Source organism: Genypterus blacodes, unplaced genomic scaffold (genome assembly GCF_046128005.1).
Source record: "Genypterus blacodes isolate CSIRO-AG114 ecotype Tasmania unplaced genomic scaffold, CSIRO-AGI_Gbla_v1 ptg000094l_1, whole genome shotgun sequence".
NCBI lineage: Eukaryota > Metazoa > Chordata > Actinopteri > Ophidiiformes > Ophidiidae > Genypterus > Genypterus blacodes.
The window spans coordinates 1,464,345-1,484,092 of record NW_027466898.1 but is presented as its reverse complement, the minus strand read 5'-3'; the positions used below and the strand labels follow the sequence as shown (position 1 = coordinate 1,484,092).

Below are 19,748 nucleotides of genomic sequence, written 5' to 3'. Positions count from 1 at the left end.
TAGGCATAACACACTGTCATTGGTCAAAAAGCCATGTAGTGTAAATGTGGGCTCAGTGCTCCTCTCCTGGTCGAGTTTTCCTTCTGTGGCTGGTTAAACTAAACAAAGATGACCTTGTTTCACTTCCCAGTCTGCAACTTAGGGCCAGTCACATGGTTGGGATGAACGAGGCTGCAGTAGTGATGTTTCTAAAAATACAGACATGTCTTAACTTGTCATTTTCAAGTACTCAAGGAGATGGAGTAACGCATTATACTGTAAAGCTCAAACAAAAGTGGCAATGACTGTGTAAAAAAGCTAATTCCCGGCCATTTAAAACATTTAACAATTTGTAAATTAACTAATTTCATAGTTTTTCCCCACAAATTGGCTAAAATCATGACAAACACAAATCTTATTTCATTCCACTTGCTTTTTATTAAAATAGAACTGTTCATTGCCACAACATCACTTAAACACTCAGTAGATTTGTCATGTTTTTGATTCCACTATTCATCTGTACAGACACACATATAAGACATAACAGCGTGGAGGCTCAGGTGAAAAAAAAGCTTTTTCAAAGTATAGTACACATTCATTAAGATCATTAAGAAGTTTCTGTGTGGCAGTGTTAACATTTAAAACAAATTAATTGTGATATTTTAAACAAACCTACCAATTTTTGACACTGACGTGGTAAATAAGACACAGCTAACTTGAACTGTTTTCAAGGCAAACTTTAACACCAACATATTTCAGGAAAAAGGACAAATTTGTGTTCTGATGTGTTGTTCTGAGAGGCAGCATAATGAACACGTGTGCAGACATAAGGCAAGCTGTGCTGAGGGATCATTCTCAGTGTCACACTAACACAGATACCTCAGAAGATTAAGTGAGACTAGCTTTTGCAAAATCAAATTATACGTGTCTATATCTTATTAGTCTGTAGTGTAGAAACTACTGTGTAACAGCGTCACAATACAAGCTTTTATCAAAGCACAAGGGACTATACGCTGTGACTACTGCAAGGACAGCTATGATGACCAGAAATACATCCATATACATCCCCATGGCTGAAGATCTACTACAGAGGTTTCAAATAACTGCCAGTTACAATGATTTTAGATGATAGAGCATTTACTGAGACACATTTTCATCTATTTTTTAAAGCCACTTCTTCTGTAGTTTGTTCTCATAAAAGCAAATATTTTCTATCTGGGCATTTTTATAAGTGAATGCCCCCGATAATTACAGATTTGTTGCAGAGAGCATGTGAACACAACCATATATTGCTGCTGTTTAAAGTCTGGACTGTGTTGTATGTAAGATGAAGAATGAAGCCCCTCCATGTTTTATGATTGTGTGACACCCATTTATTGTGTTATTAAGGATTTTCTCTCAAAATAGTTGCAACCAGTAATACCCAACAGCAAGAACACACAGAACATGAGAATTCCTGTTATTTTGGACACATAGCAAGAAATAAGTTACCAGGATATACAGTAGCAATGTTAACAAGTGTACGTCTTTTTTTATCCATAATATTTCCCTTATTAATTTGCTATGCAGATACATGGTACAAATGTGCGTAAAATGACTTTAAAGGTGCATTAAATTACTGTTAAGTCCATGTGCAAACATATGCAATCACTGCTGTATCAATGAGGTTTTAAGGTTTTGACCACGTCAGGATGAACAGTAAGGCTTTGTGAGCTCTCACAATAAAGGGACTGTTAGTGTCAAATACACATGATGTCAAATTATAAAAAGAACAGAAAAATCAAATCTGTATTTATCAAACCACCATGAAATTGCTATCAGATTTTAGATGTGTGGCAGGACAAAATACACCAAAAACTGAACTTGAAGCTAAATAATGAGACAGGTTAACAGATTCTGAGAGCTGTAGAAGTTTTTCAGGGCTTTGCAGTAGAGAGGAACAATGCCTTTAAGTGAATTTTGGTTCAAAAGAATACAATTTACTTTCTGCACCAAGTTGTGATTAATTCTTATCCAAAACAGCCAACATCATCAATCCCCCCACAGTCAAACCTCTTCTTATAGTCACATTGAAACAGGTACATGTGACACAACGTTGACAGCAACCACGTGATGAGACTTATTATCTGTAAAGTTAATATGTTTTAGGTGCAGTGGTGTGTTTTTGTGGTGGATCTTTCCTCGACTGTTTCTCCATTAAACTGATTGTTGCAGGTTTGGTTGGATCTGGCAACGTTGGTGTGTTAAGTGCCAGATCTGTCCATTTCCACTCCACTGCCACGCCACGTGTGTCGTACAATGGAAATAACAATTATCCCATCCCATCTGTTTGTCCTCTCTCTGTTACCGAGCCACCTCGAAAAGTTAAAAATTATTTTGGACACTGGCAAAAAGAGTTATCTAAGATTTGGTTCAAATCCGTCTAACACCTGCATAGGCTTGGCAAGGGTGTAGTGTTTACAGAAATAGAGATTATTGACTCAGCCTCCTCTTTGCAAAACTGCTGAACTGTGCAAAAAGCACAGGGGGTATGATGGTGAAATTGTAGACTTATTAAACTCTTAAAGTGTATAAACAATGCATGGAGAACAATTGAATTACAGGGTTTTCATGTGATGACAACAAACATTTCCCTATGATACATGCACAGACCTGATTTGCAGACAAAATATCACATTTTCCAACATCCAGAACTTCCACAATGAATCAAGTCAAGCTCAACCACAGACTACTTTAAGCCTGTCTGGTCTACAACTTCAAATATGTTGTTCACATTCCACAAATTTGAATGATTGTGTTGCCTTGCTGCCACAGTCAGTTGTAAGCTGATGGTGCTATATTTTGCGCCGCTCAGGCAAACAAACAAACAAACAAAAAAAAAAAAAGCGAGCTTAGAGACATTGACAAGTGAGCCCAGGAAAAGCCAAAACACAGATAAAGAGGAATGATAATATTTTGTGCAAATCAATAGATGCAATTGACAGAGAATCGCTTTTAAATTCTCTAAGGCCTGTTTGCCCTTAAGCAGAAGAAATGAAGGTATATGTAACCCGTGCTGTCTCCTCAACTGTTTTGTATTGTACCGAATTTGTGGCGAGTCCAGATTTCTTGGTATAAGCTGTCCTAACGATGAGGCTCAGGAATTTATTTATTTTTGCAAGATCTATAGCATCTCTCTATAAATCCAATATTGAAATTGGTGCGGCGAGACAGTGGCTGGTTAAGAGTTCACAGTAACTTGTTTCAGAGACCTAAACCATGAATCAGTGAGACAGAGCGGAAGCAGAGGGCCAGGAAGCCGGTGCCCAACAGGTCTCCCAGAGCGGTCAGGTAGGGAATGGAGAAGTTGTCAGGGTCTAGACTTCGTCTCCACATCATGCGGACAATCAGGTCCGCAACGTAAAGGAGGATGCTCACCTGGATGGAGAACATATACGGCATTACATTTTATAAAGTAATAGTTGAGAGTGATGCTAGAGGTGAACGGTATCAATCCTCTATGGACAATGGATATCCACAGGCTAATCTGAGACAAAATGTTGCAATGTTAGATTTTACCGCTAGTGGGAAAACAATGCGTATACAGTCTAGAAGCAAACCAGACCAGATTCCTCAACAGAATGTGCCACAGCCCAGACCAAAATATCTAATTAACACCCTTCTACGTCTTCCTCTGTTTGTTGTAAATGATCTTCAACACGTCTTCAAATCTTAGGATGATTCTCAGGTTTCCTCAAACACTAAGAGATCACATTGTAGACGAGGTCAGAAAGGTAACCGTGCACAAATGCTGTGTGCTGTTGATTTTGGTCTGGAACAAACCTTCTTCCTCACCTAGACGCTGAAACACAGACTGGCACAGGTTCTTTCTTGGCTAGGTTGCAGGTGGCACTGTTTTATTTATCCAGCCCTACACTCTATTATGGAGAATCATCTGACAGCTGGTTTCCTGAAGAGCTACTGTCCTCAATTTGTATGTCACATGAAACTTATTTGAATGTTTGCACAACCAAATGAGGGCCATCAAGATTTAGTAGAACCATTCTGTTATTCATCAATGGCAGCCAACACTGAAATTGAAACGTTCCCAAAGATTATGCGCCTGTGTGTGTGTGTGTGTGTGTGTGTGTGTGTGTGTGTGTGTGTGTGTGTGTTTGTGTGTGTGTCAAACTGCATTGTTCTTTACCTGTAAGAGAGCAGCACATAGGTAGCAGGTGGTGAAGGCTATACTGATTGGTGCCTCCTCTCCCTGCAGCAGAGAGATGGCGTAAAGGAAGACCAGGTGACCAGGGACAACCAGCAGCAGCAGGACCCGTGCTGACTTGGAGTTTACCCCTGAGACACAAAGAAGAAGCCATGCGTTCATCAGAGGCAAACTGTCAACCTAAGGACATTGTTGTCACATTTAAAAAAAAAAAAGAAGGTTCCAAGTGCTTCCAGTTATCTACGTATGTCCATCCCCTCAGGTCCTATAAGGCTTTTAACAGGATATCCCACTCAGGATATCCCATCATTTGGAGTGTAAATGCAGGATGAGGTCACTTTGGTCAGCAGAAGTCATATCCATAGATGTTTCACCACCATTCATCAATATTTTGTGGGGCTTTTGCAGACGGTGACGGATCCTCCCTTACAATTACTTATGAGTCTCATCTACTTCAGAAAGCACAACAATTTGTTAAAGAGGTTTGGGAAAATAATTTCAGTTCTATGTCCACAAATATGTTGGAAGTAATATGCCTGGATCAGTTCTGTACTTTGGCTTCCATTAAAGGGACAATATAATACTTTCCATGGGGACTTCCCTTGTAGCATTACGGAAGGAAAATTAAGTCTACAAAATTCACTCCAAACAACAAATTTTGCAAACACTTACATATTAAAGCAATGTAAGAGCAATTCCCTGTACATGCCTTGCACTGCGTGTGTTACCTGAGGAGAAGAAGGTGATGCAGGGATTGGGCCAATGCTGCCTCATCTTATAGGGCAGCACTCCTGGGATGCTCCAGAAGTGAAGGTAGGTAGAGATCCTGCTGGCCTGGATGGCCACCAAGTTGCCACCCACACCTAGACAGAGGACAAAAGGACAGACTGATTGACTGACTGACAGAGCAGATTAGCAAAAGTGTGTGTATGAATAGAGGGGTGGAATATTGCCTGCAGCTTTTTCACATTAGTAGAATGATCCACAACACTTTCATTCAGTGGTTGCAGGTTTATTTCTACAAAAAGAACATTGTGTGCATGTGTGTGAGAATGATCGTTTCCACTGTCACACTGATTTGTTACTTTGATATTGATTTTGTTATCATACTTAAGGGAAACAGAATGTTCTTTTCCAAGAGGGACAGCAACGCTTGATCTTCAATGCGTTTGCCCACGAATTATGAAAAGTAATGCGACAAGTCTGGCTCAGTGAGGATCTGGATGGGATTTACTGAGTGGAATACAGCTAAACCCTGCACAGAGGAGTCACTTCATTGAAGAAAAAAAAAAAAATAAAATTAATATCAAATTCCACTCAGTAGCTCACAAACGCACCAGAGCAGCAACACTGCATGGAAAGAAGATCAACCAGATGCTGCTGAGTGGTTCCAACAGTGAAATGTGACTCCACTTGTGTGAAACCCATTAAGTGATTTTGGGTACAGAGTGACGTAACTAAGTACATTTACTGAAGTACTGCATTGTCGGTTGAAGTATCGTAAGATTTTACTTTCTTCTTTTACAGATGTAAATCACTCTCTTACAGCTGTTTACTCCACCTGTACTTTCTCCTTTTTTTCCTCCTGTTTAGTTTTTATTTTACACTTCGCCAGAAGTACTTTCCTGTGGAGAAATTGTGACAGACAGTAATGAGCTTGGCTGTTGTATCCGTTGACATTTTTCATCTCTGTCAACTACGGACTGTCAAGTTAATAGAAAGTTGACTTCAGAGTGGATTTTGCTACAGCAAACACAAAACAAATCATAGTTATAATGAACTACCTAAATGTGCTACCTAAATAATCCTGCAAAATCTTTGAAAGAACTACTAGAGGTTACCTGATCTTACTTAGTTTACCATGCACATTACTATTAATAGAGCTCTCATTCAAGTATATCAACGTCATAGAAGTCTTGGTAAGAATTTAACCCCTGAAAGACACAGAGAACAGGTGATGTGCTCACAAAATGGCAAGTGATAAACCTTTTTCTTCTACTTTTTAAGATGCTGGGTCAACTCGCCCTGTGTCTCTGTGGACATGTGAGTCTGGGATGTGTTGAGTTGAGCCTTTCATCCATGGTACAAAGTCGCATTTATGCAAAATGCTACACCCAGCCCATTTTTAATTTGGTGGTGACAAGGAATATCTGTGCCTCATTGCATTATAATTATTTACTTCAATGCGGGTTCTTTTATGAGAAGGTGGACTCGAGATGATAGGAAATTCAAACCAGACTGGCGAATAAAGGATTTAGGAAAGGCAGACAGAGAGAGAAATGGAGATGGAGAAAAATGAACAGCAGACAGATTGAGGAATAGAGGCAGAGATTTAATGAATTAGCAAATGATCTGTAATGTACCATGTGTGGTTATTAAATGCCTTGTTAGTCGCGTTAATACACTGGGTGTGTACCATGTGGGGTTTATATCAACTGCTCTCTTACTTCGCAGTAGATCCCTTCATGCGTCACTTCAATGCCAAAACAACAAGATTTAATTTTTGATTCAATCACTCAACATCCCCATGCTCTCCTCTCTGGCCTCTTCGGTTTTATTGACGATTGAACTTGTTTGAGTTAATGGGTTTCCATAGACAAAATCAATCTATTAATCCAGTTTAATCATTCTATAGTTTTTGTTTCTTCAATGCACTCTTAACAATATGGCACAGTGTATACCTCCACCAAGGCTGAATACTCTGATTTAGACTCCAGAGTTCTATAATTACCTTATAAGCACATGTAAAAAAGACTGTCAGCTTCTTTTGGATGTATATATGAAAATTGGGACCTGTTGACTCCAGAGCAGGGTCTGTTTTAGCTTTGAGTAACTCTTTACACAACGCTTTACAGTGTTTGACTTACTGATGTTAGGAAATCCTTGAACGTACTGTTGTTTGGAGAGGGGGTTCACTGAATATGTGTGGAAAGCATTACTACTGTGCTCGCAACTGCCTCACAGTGAAGAGCAGCATGTGTTTGCCCAAAAACAACTTCACAGTGCTCAGCACAATAAAACTTTCATGGTCCTTCATGTTACAACTTCAAATGAAGCTTAATTTATGCCCCTGCAAGTCACACTGGAGGAAAACCAACCAATTAAATGGCAGAAACACAAGTCTGCTTACCATTTATGACCGGTGTGAAGACAGCCATGCCCGCAAAGTTGGGATCGCTCACAGTCTTGTCCAGTATAAGGCCTCCAAAGCTAAAGAGAACAGACAACCCAGTGCCAATTCATTATATTAAATTGACTAATGGATGAGTCAAGTGTGTATGTGTGTGTGTGTGTGTGTGTGTGTGTGTATGTGTGTGTGAGAGAGTACCTGCTAATCGACATGGCTACTATCACAGGCTGCCATCCAGAGCGGAGAACCTCCCTAATCTGAGGACTCCGTCGAGCCACTACTACCCACACTGGGATCAGAGCCAGGAAGACCACACACACCAGAGGGGAAAGATACCAGATGTCTGTTTGGGTAGAAAAAGGAAACAGCAGTGAGGAAAAGATCAAAGATTATAATACAAACACTTACAAACACACAAATAGAAAGCCAGAAGACTTGCACGCATGGCAGCAGAAGCATGTAGGACTATATTAATCCTACAAAAGAGTCAAGCCATCCTTCCTATCACATACACACACACACACACAAAGCAGACTTTTGCTGCCACCTTGTGTTCTGTGGATTAGTGTGATAGATTAAAAAATGTCTGCCTTTTATGCAAAACAAGACAATGGTGCTCAATCACAGTTATTTACACATATTATACTATTATCCAACATTCTTAATCCAAACAAGGTTATGCAACCAACGTGCAGATAGACAATCATACACTCATGACCCCACTGGCCTCTTCTTTCTCCTCTCCTTTCCTCACCTATGTATCCATAAAGCGCTGTGCTGACCCCGGCCAGCAGGGACAAGGTGATCAAATCGCCCAGACTGGCAGCGATGGGCGTGGCCACGTTGTCAGGGTTGATTCCCACCTTCCTGGATCCGACGATCACACCAATCATTACCAAGCCTAAAGGAGGAGCAAAGAGTCAATCAAGGTTAAACTTGACACAAACTATAAAACAGACGGAAGCTTGTATTGAATATCTACTTTATTGTGTACCAAGTAAGTTGAATATAATTTGCCTTCAAGAGTGGTAGGTTGATAAATGAAGCATGAAAAAGACAGTTGAAAGAAGAAAAATGGCAGGGAAGCAATCTTATTGAAAATGAATCCCTCACACCCGCAGCTGTTTAAAGTTCCCACTGGGTCCTGATTCCAGACCTTAGTGAAAACAGAAGCTGATCCAGTTTACTTCCTCAGCTGTCAAGCTACTGAACACTACAACATGTTCATCATAAATGGTGGACTGTGCAGATATCATTTCCTCACATCCAGTAACTCTGTCTATAGAGCAGACTGCTCAGACAATGACTATCCTGACAATTTTATTTTACAATATAAGGCTAAGAGTGAGCCATGCCCACACTCAGAGGCATGGCAACTGTGGAAAAACGGCACGGAAATTCAAAACATAACCATAAAACTTGGGATTAAAATACACCCACTCGTCTATGCACATCATCATTCTAATCATATTTGCCTCCTGCAATAAATGTAATAACACAGATCATATTAGCTCTCACTGTACAAGATAAGACAGAGAGATGAGTCCAAAATTATCTTTTTTCTTCTTTTGATCTTGATTCTCTCATGATTGCTAACTTTTGACTGCAACAGACAAAATCTGTAGAAGCCTTTAATAGGATTACAATTTGAATTTACATTGATGTTCCCTGCAAATGTTGACGATGTATGTTTAAGTCAAAGATCAAAGTTCAAAAACACAAATGCCTAATCCTCACACTCCCCTGGTATGATTTACTTTGACAGTTTGATTCATCTGCAGATGCAAGAGTGTATGATAGGTCACTAACCTAAGGAGAGAGCAGCTACAAAGGCAGTGATGATACTGCTGGCACACAGGACGGCTGCCTGGTCAAGTTCAATCCCTCCTCTTGAGATCGCCCCTAAACACACTGCTGCCACTGCTGCAAGGAAGCCCACCACCGTGGCCTGAACCTGCATATGAAGAGACAGAGTACAATATACAAGGTTCAGCTACTGCAGAGTGAAACATGGTTAAGGAGGTTAAGTGGACTGGACTGACATTTTGATTGAAGACATTTTACACCTCGTACAAACCATCTGATCTCCCTGTCTTACATATGAATTATTGGCCTGCAGTAAGACCTTACAGCCTCTGTGTCCAATCAATGAGAAAATCAGGCGCCAGCTCTTCAGTGAAACCCCACTGTCTGCAACAGAGGTAAATGCAAGGAGGGAAGAGGAAGCGGATGCTCTAACATCAGTCCTCTGGTATTTATCACGTCCCATCTGAATATTACTCATTACCACCAGTTCTCTAATGCAAATCCTGCCTTGCCCCTTTTGGGCTCTGTATCTTAGTCTCTTTCTTTAAAGACCTGCCTGACTCTAGTAATTAGCAAGCTTCCATTTGAACCGATGCCAGTCTGTGCTGTGTGGTGTGTCCAAGTAAAAGTGTGTTGCTAAGTCCTGCCTCTGGGTCCTTACAGTACCATCTGGCCAGCATTTCCCCCAAACCATCTGCAGCCCTCTCACCTGGATCTTGTGATAATGTGGACATGTTTAGTCCCCATCCTCAACTACGTTTGCATTCCACAGTGGACAGACTTGACCCTAGTGTGCCTATGGCCGCCTCGTGGCTATAAATGCAAGCACCATTTCCCCAAACTAGTTTGAACTAAAGTCTAAGGTCTTTTGGATGAACAGTGAAATGTCTTCAGTCAAGACGTTCATCCAGTGATTACTGTGATAACCTCCCAGATGTTTTACTGGATGATTGAGATGAACCAAGCAATTGTCCTGATCATGATCATTATAATTATTATCTTATCTGTCTTCATCCTGTAATTGTGAAAGTGCAGAGCTAACACATCAATGCTTGTTTATATTTATGCTGACTCACCAAGAGCTGCATGTGCATTTGAGCATTAGAAGACAAATACAAATCACATAAAATGTATATAACTAAAAATGCAGAGGATTACAGTTCAAACAGAGTTTCTAATATGATTTCTCAGTGCTGACAAAGTTCCATCCTTGAGTATTTGGAAGAGAAACATATAGACACGTTGCAGAACCCAATAAGGTAGATAGATGACAAAGTGTTTTTACCTGTATGAGTGCCAGGTTGCTGCACAGCATGGTCCACTGCTTATCAGGGTCATCCATTTGACCTGTGTTGGACTATAAACATTGACAAAAAAGAAAGGTGTCAATTATATTATATATATATATATATATATAAGTGTATGATTAACAATTTAAAATTGTCAGATGCATGTGTATTTGCAAACGCCGGCTGATACCATATGTTGATACGATATAGAAATATGGAAGACTACATAGCACATTAGAATGACCACTCAAGCATAACTTGAGCCAAAGAATCAGACAGAAACAGCTACAGTGGATCTGAGTTTTGGGAGTTAAAACAGCACGTTAAATAATTTAGCCTCACTGACATCATTTCGAGTTACTTTAAAGGGCCCTTTAACACATACACACTATCCAAGTTCAGTAAATGAACTGGGAGCGTTTATGAAAAAAATGGCTTTCATTTCACTGAAGATAATAAAAACATATTAGTGTCAAAATACATTTTCCATTGCCATCAGCCATTTTAAACCATACTATGGAAATAGATGTAAAAAATATTTAAATCTGCTTTTCCAGCTGAGACCTTTAAAGGGTTACAAACAAGCTTAAATGTGAAGTTCCTCTTACGGCAGTGGAGAGGCGAGCAGCCAGTGTCATCTCCAGGTTTCCTTTGAGGCCAACCAGTGCAGGCACCAGGATGAAAATCTCTGTGATCACCTTAAAGACTTCCCAGTGCTGGAAGACAAAACAGGCAGAGGAAATTAAACACCTCATAAATGGGCACACAGAGTTGCAAACAATTATCTAAATGAAAGCAAAACACACAGATAATTACACTCAACCACCATTGTCATTATAATCACTCATGATCATGTTTGGTAATCAGCAACCTAATCAACTGAGGAGATTTGTGCATTTCTACTTTAATACTTTCATCTTTCATCACAAGACACATTCCATCTTCAGATGCTAAACCATCTTTTGACCCACTGATGCACATCATATATTCTAGACTAACCCAGTAGCCTACTTTTTTCACTTCCACATCTCTGAGCATTGTCTGATGCCACACCGTACCACTCAGGATCAACGGGTTCAGAAAACATGCAGGTCACTGAGTCTGCCTGGCATTTTCTGACTACATCTCCAGTTGGCACTCTCACAATGGATTCGCTGTCAAAAACAGATGCATGTGTACAGGGAAAAAAACAATGCTGCCAAGACAGATGCAGTGCAGAGGCAAGGAAGAAGGGAGGAAATGAAAAAGGAGAGGAAGGGCTGACTGAAGGGCCTGAGAAAAGGGAGGAAAATGATCGTTAAACACATGATAGCTGGGAAAAGGGACCAGATTTTAGCAATGATGGAGGAGTTATGTCTAAATACTGCAATTTGGCTGACTGCATCACAAACAATGCTTACCTGCAGGTGCGCCTGAAAAAAAAACTACTGCTGGTTGCTGAGGCTACTGGGTGCTGTACGAGTTCAAGTAGCATACAAGTCCCGACTACTATAAAAACAGTGAAGACATTGTGCAGAAATGTATGATTCTGATTAAGCAAAAATGTGGAGTACAAAACCTCCTTGGAATGATCAGGATACTGTTGTTCACAGGAAGTATTGCTCAATTGGCTTACAAGACAAGGTACACGAGGAACACCATTCTTGACAAAAAATGACTTATAACAGCTAATCTAGGTCTGTTTTTCAGGCCAATTCAATTAAATTACTACGTTAATATGTGGAGAGTTGTGGCATGGCTTTATCAACAATGACCTCTGAACTTGATAGCAGACTATACATTGCCAAGAAGGAAAAAAAGTGGGACAATACTTCAAGAACAATAAGCTGGATTCTATTCTTAAAGACCATTTGGGGGGACAGAGGGATGAATGGGAGTGAAGCGTAAAAGGCATTTCTACGGGGGCCTTTCTATTTATACTCACTGCATTCAGCTTCTAGACTGGTGGCTAGCTGACGGCTGTCGTGTTGGGAGGCTATCTTGGGATGTGGCCCACTTCTGTACGAAAGCTCTTGCTGCTGCATGCGTCTGATTGGCTAGACACCAGGACAGACAACACTGTCTCCCCTGAAGTAATATTGTTACCTTTTAGAATAGTCTGTCCAACATTTTAGGTTCTTTGATGACAGAAGTCGCTGGCAACCGTTCTGGTCCCACTCCAGCAACCCAGATTAGCCGTTAGCAGTTGTAGCGGTCACAAATGGATTTAGCACAGCAGCATGGACCACAAAGCATAAAAGGGAATAAGTGCCATCTCAAATATTGAAAAATACTACGGGGTATACTATTGAGGTCTTTATCTCTCTGTATTATCAAATTTATTCAGTTTGAATCCTCTCCATTCCCTCCCGCTCATCCTCCTCCTACTATAGCTCTTATTGAATTAATTCTTCAATTTTATCCTTAGGCTCTCCTCGCTCTCCCCCATCTAAATCTGATTTGAAAAGCTCAGAATGGTGGGCGCTTATTCTGTTGATGAAGAGAACACAGCAGTGTCATTAGAGACGGCGCAGGGATAATAAAAACAAGTGTATGCACCTGTATGCATCCATCCATCGCCTGTGTTAAAGAAACATTCTTCTTCATCTTCAATCTCAAAATCCCGTCTCTGTTGATTGAATGATCTATCCATAATTGCAAACACTTATCTGTGCTGCAAACATGAGCCTAGTCATCATGGAGGTGGATGAGACTGCCTGGTAAAAATTCATCCATCCTCTAATCTCTCTTATCCAGTGTATGTTTGCAGGGAGCTAATCCAGCTGATCCCTGCAGTCACTGGACAAGAGACAGGATGCACCCTGTGCATTTCGTTAGGGTTGGTCTAAGATATGAAAATGATGCAAACTGAAACCATTCCAACACCCCCAGAACCAGTTCTACTCATTACCCCTAAGGCTCTTAAGGTTGAGAGGTCACTGATGTCGCCAATCTTGAGCTCTAGCGATCACATTTTGACTATGCCATGAAATCTCTCTGCTGCAATCTTGCTATCACCCATGTCTACAAACTATTGGGCAATGGAGGACAGGTTGATGATGTGTTTCTATATACAGATTTATAGCACATTTGCAGCAGGTACTACTCTAGATATTCATCCTGAATATCTATATCTATGTAGATGTACTTCTAAAATTCAGCTGTAAATCACCAGTTACATACATTCACACCTTTAACTGTGCATCTCTTCATCCATATACCCATCTAGCATGGGTACTCATACCTGAATGAGGTCCATAACAATGCCAGCGGAGACCATTCCAAGACCTGACACCAGGTAGGGCACTATAACCTGGGCGGCAATGAGCCACGAGCTCTCTGGTAGGAAACCATGCTCTGAGCGCGTCAACTTCCAGGTCACACCTCGCAGCTTCTTGCCCTGGTAGCGTAGCTCCAACTCCAGACGAGTCACCACCATGTTGACTGAGGTCTTTCTTAAACGGTAAATTGCTGAGGCATAGTTATCCCATGGTTAGCAGTCTGAGTGTATGGGAAGCAAGTCCAGGTCAAAGACGCACTTCTGGAATGTCCAAATTGACTGGACTAGAGCAGATTACATCTACATTACAGGCAACAGACTAGAAAATGAGCGTAAGTGCTGAAGAGCACATCAATCAAGTTCAACTAGGAGATGATTGTGTTGAATAAATGACTGAGCCAAATCGAAAGAAAGGAAGAATAAGGAAATGTCATATTTCTTGACTCAGTCTTGACTTTGCACAAGGTTAGAAAACTGAATAACTGATTGACTGATCCAGGTGTAATCCAGTTGCCAGGTATCAAGAGGCAAAAGTGAAGTAAAAGACTTCAAAATTGATGTTTCCTTGTTGAATGGATTCACTTTTTTGTCTTACAGGAATCACACTGAGAACAGCAGAGCATGACTTCGTTGGCCCGGTGGAGTGAGTCAGTGAGTGAGTCGTGATGAGGCATCTGGCTGTCAGCACCGGTGGGGAACAGAATCATCAACACTCTTTCTTACTCAGAGGTGACAATGTTCTCTGAGGTCAGACATACTGACATCAGCCTGAAGAGCAGCGTTTGTCTACCATGAAGCTCAAAGACCAAGCATCGCTCTCTTCACATACAAGCGTCAGCAGGCTATTAATGAGAAATAAACAGTGACAGGAAATTCATTCATGAAGTAATCAAATACGTATTAGTAGGCTGGAGTTCTTGTATGTAGGCCCAATGTCACTGATGGGCTCAGTATCCAGCAAGAGTTCCTTCTGCTGAGTTTGGTGATTGTTGTAGGAAGTCCTCAGTCTCTTTGATCCAGTCTGTAATCCACTTGACCCAGTGCAATGAAAATCTGACAAACTCTAATCCTCCTCTTCACCCACTGTGAGGGACACTGGTTAGCATCCAAAGGCCTGGGATGCCTCTGACAGCTGAATAACTAAAGATGATGAGTCCAAAAGGTCCTGGAAGTTAGAAGCAGTCGAATCTATTTGGCTGAGTTCTTGTAGTCTTCTTTAAATTCAGCCCGCTGGAACGCTCCACATGAATGAGTGAATAGGAAAACACACACGAAAAAGATCCTCCTTGGCAATAAGGCATGAGCCAGGATCTGGCAGGCTGGACTGCTTCTTTCTGTCTGTGTCTGCTCTCCCTCTCTCTCTCTCACCATCAGGGTAGTCCTGTTCTCTTCGCTCGGCTCCGCTGTGACGTAGCAGAGGAGGAGGGAGGGCTGTCTGCGACTGCCTCACATGAGGGAAACGACCGCTTTAGCAGCTGATCCTCTCTTTCTTTTACTATTTCTCGCGAGGTCTTCCTCTCATTCTACATTTTCCTCCACTGCGTCCTATCTCTTTTCCCCACCCCGTCTCCCTGCTGTCGTTACGGCTGCGTTTCCCCCTCTCAGACTCCGTATCGTGACTCATTCTCTCCCATCACTTCTTTCCCTCCTTATGTCCATTCTACGTGCTATAGTTGTACAGCTCTGCTATCACAGGAGCTTGTATCCCTTTAAAACCACATGGATGACCAGAGTGTATTCCTCCACTAAGGCTGAGCTGTGCACTAATTATGCCGCTAATCACTGCTGGGTTTAAAATGCCAGTTTTGGGCAAAACACACACCAATCCTTCAAAGGTCAAACACAAATTGTCAGTGTTTCCATCGATTGAACTTTAAGCAAATAATTCTCGCCTATTTCCACACCGCACACCTCTAAACAGTAGGTGGTGCCATTGAATATAAAGATGGGGAGTTGCATGGCTCATCTCGCATGCTTGTTGTCTTATCTCATCATAAACACAAACCCTGCAAACATGGAGCAGACTTTCAGCCATCTTGTAGCTCTCTGGTGATTAATTATTAGTATATCTTCAAATCTGGCATTGGCCATTCACTGAAGGTCACCGTTCATTTGGAATACGCCACGTTTAAAAAAAATACAGGACAGGACATCAAAAGACACCAAAGACACCAAAAAGACTCACTAGACAAATCCACAAAATGTGTTTCTGTTGCCATTTTGCAAGACTTTATCTCACCTACACTGCCTTCTGACAAAAGTAATCAATCTCCTCAAATCCATGAGTAAATAATTTATTTGTAAACATAGTCTTTGGCTCAGTTGGTCCCTTTGCTCAGTAAGATTACTTATACTATCCCAGGTGTATTCTTTTGAACAGTCAAGAGAAAATGGTTCATTCAGTGTTACAGAGTTGGTGATGATGAGTGATCAAAGGCACCAAGTCTAATTCAAGGCAACAAATAACTTGATGAAGTAATATTCTGAATATAGCATACAAGCAAAGAGAAAAACAAATTATTCTACGATGGTTTGCATACAGACAGGAGGCATTTAGCTCACATCTCACCCCAATCTGGCTCTCCTGATGAATCCAAACCCCTGTGTTCAGTTTCCCACTTAGGAGCACATTTGACTTCCATCAGGAAGTAATTACTTTCTTGGTGGCACTGCAAAGTCACAGCCTCCTCTCTTGTCAAGATAAAAAACAAATTGAAACTGTCATAAAGTAATAAAACCAGAGGCAGTGGACTGTATAAAATGATACAATATATAACAATAATTTCCATACATGATCCATACTTTACAACTAACCTCTACAAATCTGTCACATTAGGTCATTCCCAGCACATATAACATAAAACTGCTGACGTGTTTTGGGAGCACACGTCCATTGGATAAGGTCTCTGATTGGATAATTACACTGTTATTTTAGAATATAGTTTGATGGTGAGGATGTTTGGAACAGCACCTAAAGTGATCCAGCAAGTTATAACGATCTGAGATAAAAGCACATGTGTTAACGTGTGCAAAATGACTTTACTGTATCCTATATGCCAGACAGACATTTGGAATTGTTGTACATAAATGCAGCATTATCACGCAGTAGTGCCAGATATGTAGGGTAAAACAAGAATGATGACAAACATTTAGACTTGGGGCCCATCTCCACAGTACTATAGAATATATAACCACCCTGCCGGCTGTGCTATCAGGCATATTTATTGCTGCTGTGTGTGCTCCTCCTTATCTCCCTCGCCTCAGACTCAGGCTATTCTCCGTGTCCTTGTGTTTCACAGAGCTTCGCCAAACTCGTGTCTAATACCACTCCACCTGCCACAAGAGGGTAACGCAGAGAGGAAATGGAGAAAATACTGATGAGGAACAAACTGAGTGAGGAGAAGAAGAGGCTGCATGAGGACAGATGAGGACAGACTGCGTGTGTGTGGAGAGACTAAGAGAGAGAGAGAGGTACCCTACACCTCAGCTCATCATAAAGCAGACAGCATTGTGTCTGATTTCTCTTATCACAGCTGAGTGCCAACTAAATGTCAGGGACACCTGGCAGAGATAAAGATACAGCCCCCCCTGTCCACTCCCTTTCTTTGGAAAAAATTATCTCAAAAATATCCTATACCTGTATGCACAATGTCATGTACAATGTCTGCTTCAATAAAAACAAATTGCAAAAGAAAAAGATGTCCAACTCTCAAATTAGCATTTTTGTTTTTGAATTTAATCTAATCCATAGATACCTGATGGGAGGGGGGGGGGGGGGGGGCACTGCAGGTTAGTGAATAATCCCCAAAGGAGCCAGGTCTGAATATAGCCGGTGGCCGATACACAGTAATGTCAGGTCTCTACTGGGATTCCATGATGTTTCCAACTTGCATAACTAGTAAAAACACATCTGATGCCCACTGTCAACACTGCGGTCTTACCTGGACACCATCCAACACCATGCCAGCCATGACCATTCCCATCCCAGCCAGGAGGTAAGGAAAGACCACCTGAAGACAGATCGCTATGGACGACTCCTCCTCTGGTTCAGGCTTCTTCTCCACTGGCTTTTTAGGAGGTGGCTGCAGGATAAGGTCATCTTGTCCTTCTCCCAGGCTGGAACTCTTAACAGGGCTTCTCTCCTTATTGTGGGACTTCTTCTTTTTCCTCTGACGGGGCAGTGGTGGGGTTTTATTATCGCCCGGCATTATGTCAGTGCTGATGGTTGTGGATGGATGAGTAGGGTGGTGGATTAATCTGGGGAGGACAGGAGACATTCAGTGAATTTAGTGGGACATTTGATTTGCATTAGTTGTTGTTTGAATCACACTAACTACTACTGCCGAATGAGAAACATGGTCACCAACAGGTACACTGACACACTAAAGAAGTCAAATGTGAAATAACCAACAAGTAAGCCGCACACAGATGGGATTAAGTGAAAACAGAAGATCCACATCACCACTTGTCAACAAATCTTTAAACTGCAGTGCAGCTCTGTGCATTTCTATGTTAAATACTAAAAACATACTTTATAAATTCTTTCTGACAATATTCATGTACCCTATTACTGCATATTTGCCGACGAGAAAGAGATAAACAAACATAGATAAAAATCAAACATTGCATTCCTCTGCATTATCTCTAATTTGTTTTTAATTAAAACCGGTTGGAAAGGAAAACGTCTAATCAGCACACTGAGCCGCGTATCTGTTTACATCTTGTTGGCAGATCGACTATCATCGATAGTATCCTGATATTAAAACAACGCAAAAACACGTATACACACAGTATCGACTGCAGAGTCCCGGAAATATCGCGTAATGTCGGACTTTGTCTGCAAATCCATCAACTGAGCGTCACGACAACGCATCAGCTAAGAATAAATATCTCCCGTTGTCATACATTCTGCTAGTAAAGGCTGCCATGTGCACACCCCATAATAGAAGTGCCCCGGTAACTATTGGTTACACAACGAGGCAATTTCTGATTGGACCAAAACTGGAGTATAAAAGTGTCAGCGTGTAGCCCCGCCCCCTGCTGGAGAGCGTGAGCAGCTGCTTTACATAGGGACTGATTACACTCAGTGGCGTGTGTGTTAGTGTTAAAGTAAACAAACTGGCAGCTTTTAACAAACTGATCACTATGCACCATCATTACTGATAACACCACGGTGAGAAATCAGTATACACGCTTTTCGAACAGAAGATACAAAAACATTATATTCATGCCCAAACCTCTCAAAACCTACAAGTAGTAATGAATGGGATAATGAAAAACAAATACATTACTTTTGGTGCTGTAACAGCAGCAGATACAATTCAACTCCTCCTTACTTTGCTGTGAGCTAAGAAGGGACAAGAATGACTGAAACCAGCTAAGTAAACACACTGTTACTATTATGAGCAACTTCAAGTCTGCCGAAACTAAAGAGGCATGCTCAGTCAACACACACAGACACACACTACACACCCCAAATGAAGATAAAACAGGTCGATCTATCTGGAGTTGAGATTTTATTCTGCTCCTTACCTTAGCCTTCAGAGCTTGTGAGGCCAAGTCGGTCCACAGCTGAGCCCAACACCTGCTCCCAAGAATAACTGATCTATGATGACACTGTATGTGTGTGTGTGTGTGTGTATGTGTGTTAGTGTGTGTGTGTGAATGTGTATGTTTGCTATTCTAAGAGTGTGTGCATGTGAGTGTCTGTGGTTTCATGTGTTTGTGTAAATGTATGTCTATATGTGGGCTATGTGGATATTATGTTTTCTTGAAATTTACATGCCTGCTATGCTGTGTATATTTGCACATATGTGTGAATATGGTATGTGTTCAGCTCTCTTATGTGTGTATGTGTATGCAGTAGGAATCTGTGTGTATGCAACATGCACCGTGTTGAATTTCATGGCATTGGCAGATTAGGATATCCCCCTCCTGTCTCTTTCCGTCTCTCCAGTAGCGGTGACAGCAGCAGCCTCACTTCTTTCACACTTAACTCTCACACTTCCTCTCTAATCTATAAGACCGGTTGTCTGAAGAGATAAAGCCATTCTTGCAACATTACTTTTCATTGAATTTAGT

The 19,748-nt window shown here is 41.2% G+C and overlaps 1 protein-coding gene across 4 annotated transcripts; it reads right to left on the bottom strand.

The window, feature by feature from the left end:
* Positions 1-408: 408 nt before the first annotated feature.
* On the bottom strand, positions 409-18,610 carry LOC143007872 (solute carrier family 41 member 1). Of its 4 annotated transcripts, none has more exons than XM_076159368.1 (11): positions 18,457-18,610; positions 17,609-17,924; positions 11,017-11,124; positions 10,405-10,476; positions 9,123-9,267; positions 8,068-8,214; positions 7,512-7,656; positions 7,314-7,393; positions 4,912-5,046; positions 4,166-4,314; positions 409-3,396 (listed from the first exon to the last, which is right to left on the bottom strand). In XM_076159368.1, exons 2-11 carry the CDS (start codon positions 17,873-17,875, stop codon positions 3,223-3,225), a joined length of 1,422 nt encoding a protein of 473 aa, XP_076015483.1. In that variant the 5' UTR covers positions 17,876-17,924; positions 18,457-18,610; the 3' UTR covers positions 409-3,222. The 4 variants fall into 4 exon arrangements, with proteins under 4 accessions (XP_076015483.1, XP_076015482.1, XP_076015485.1 ...); XM_076159367.1 differs by having other exon boundaries at positions 18,573-18,610; XM_076159370.1 differs by lacking the exons at positions 17,609-17,924; positions 18,457-18,610 and adding an exon at positions 13,632-13,946.
* Between the last annotated feature and the right edge of the window lie 1,138 nt (positions 18,611-19,748).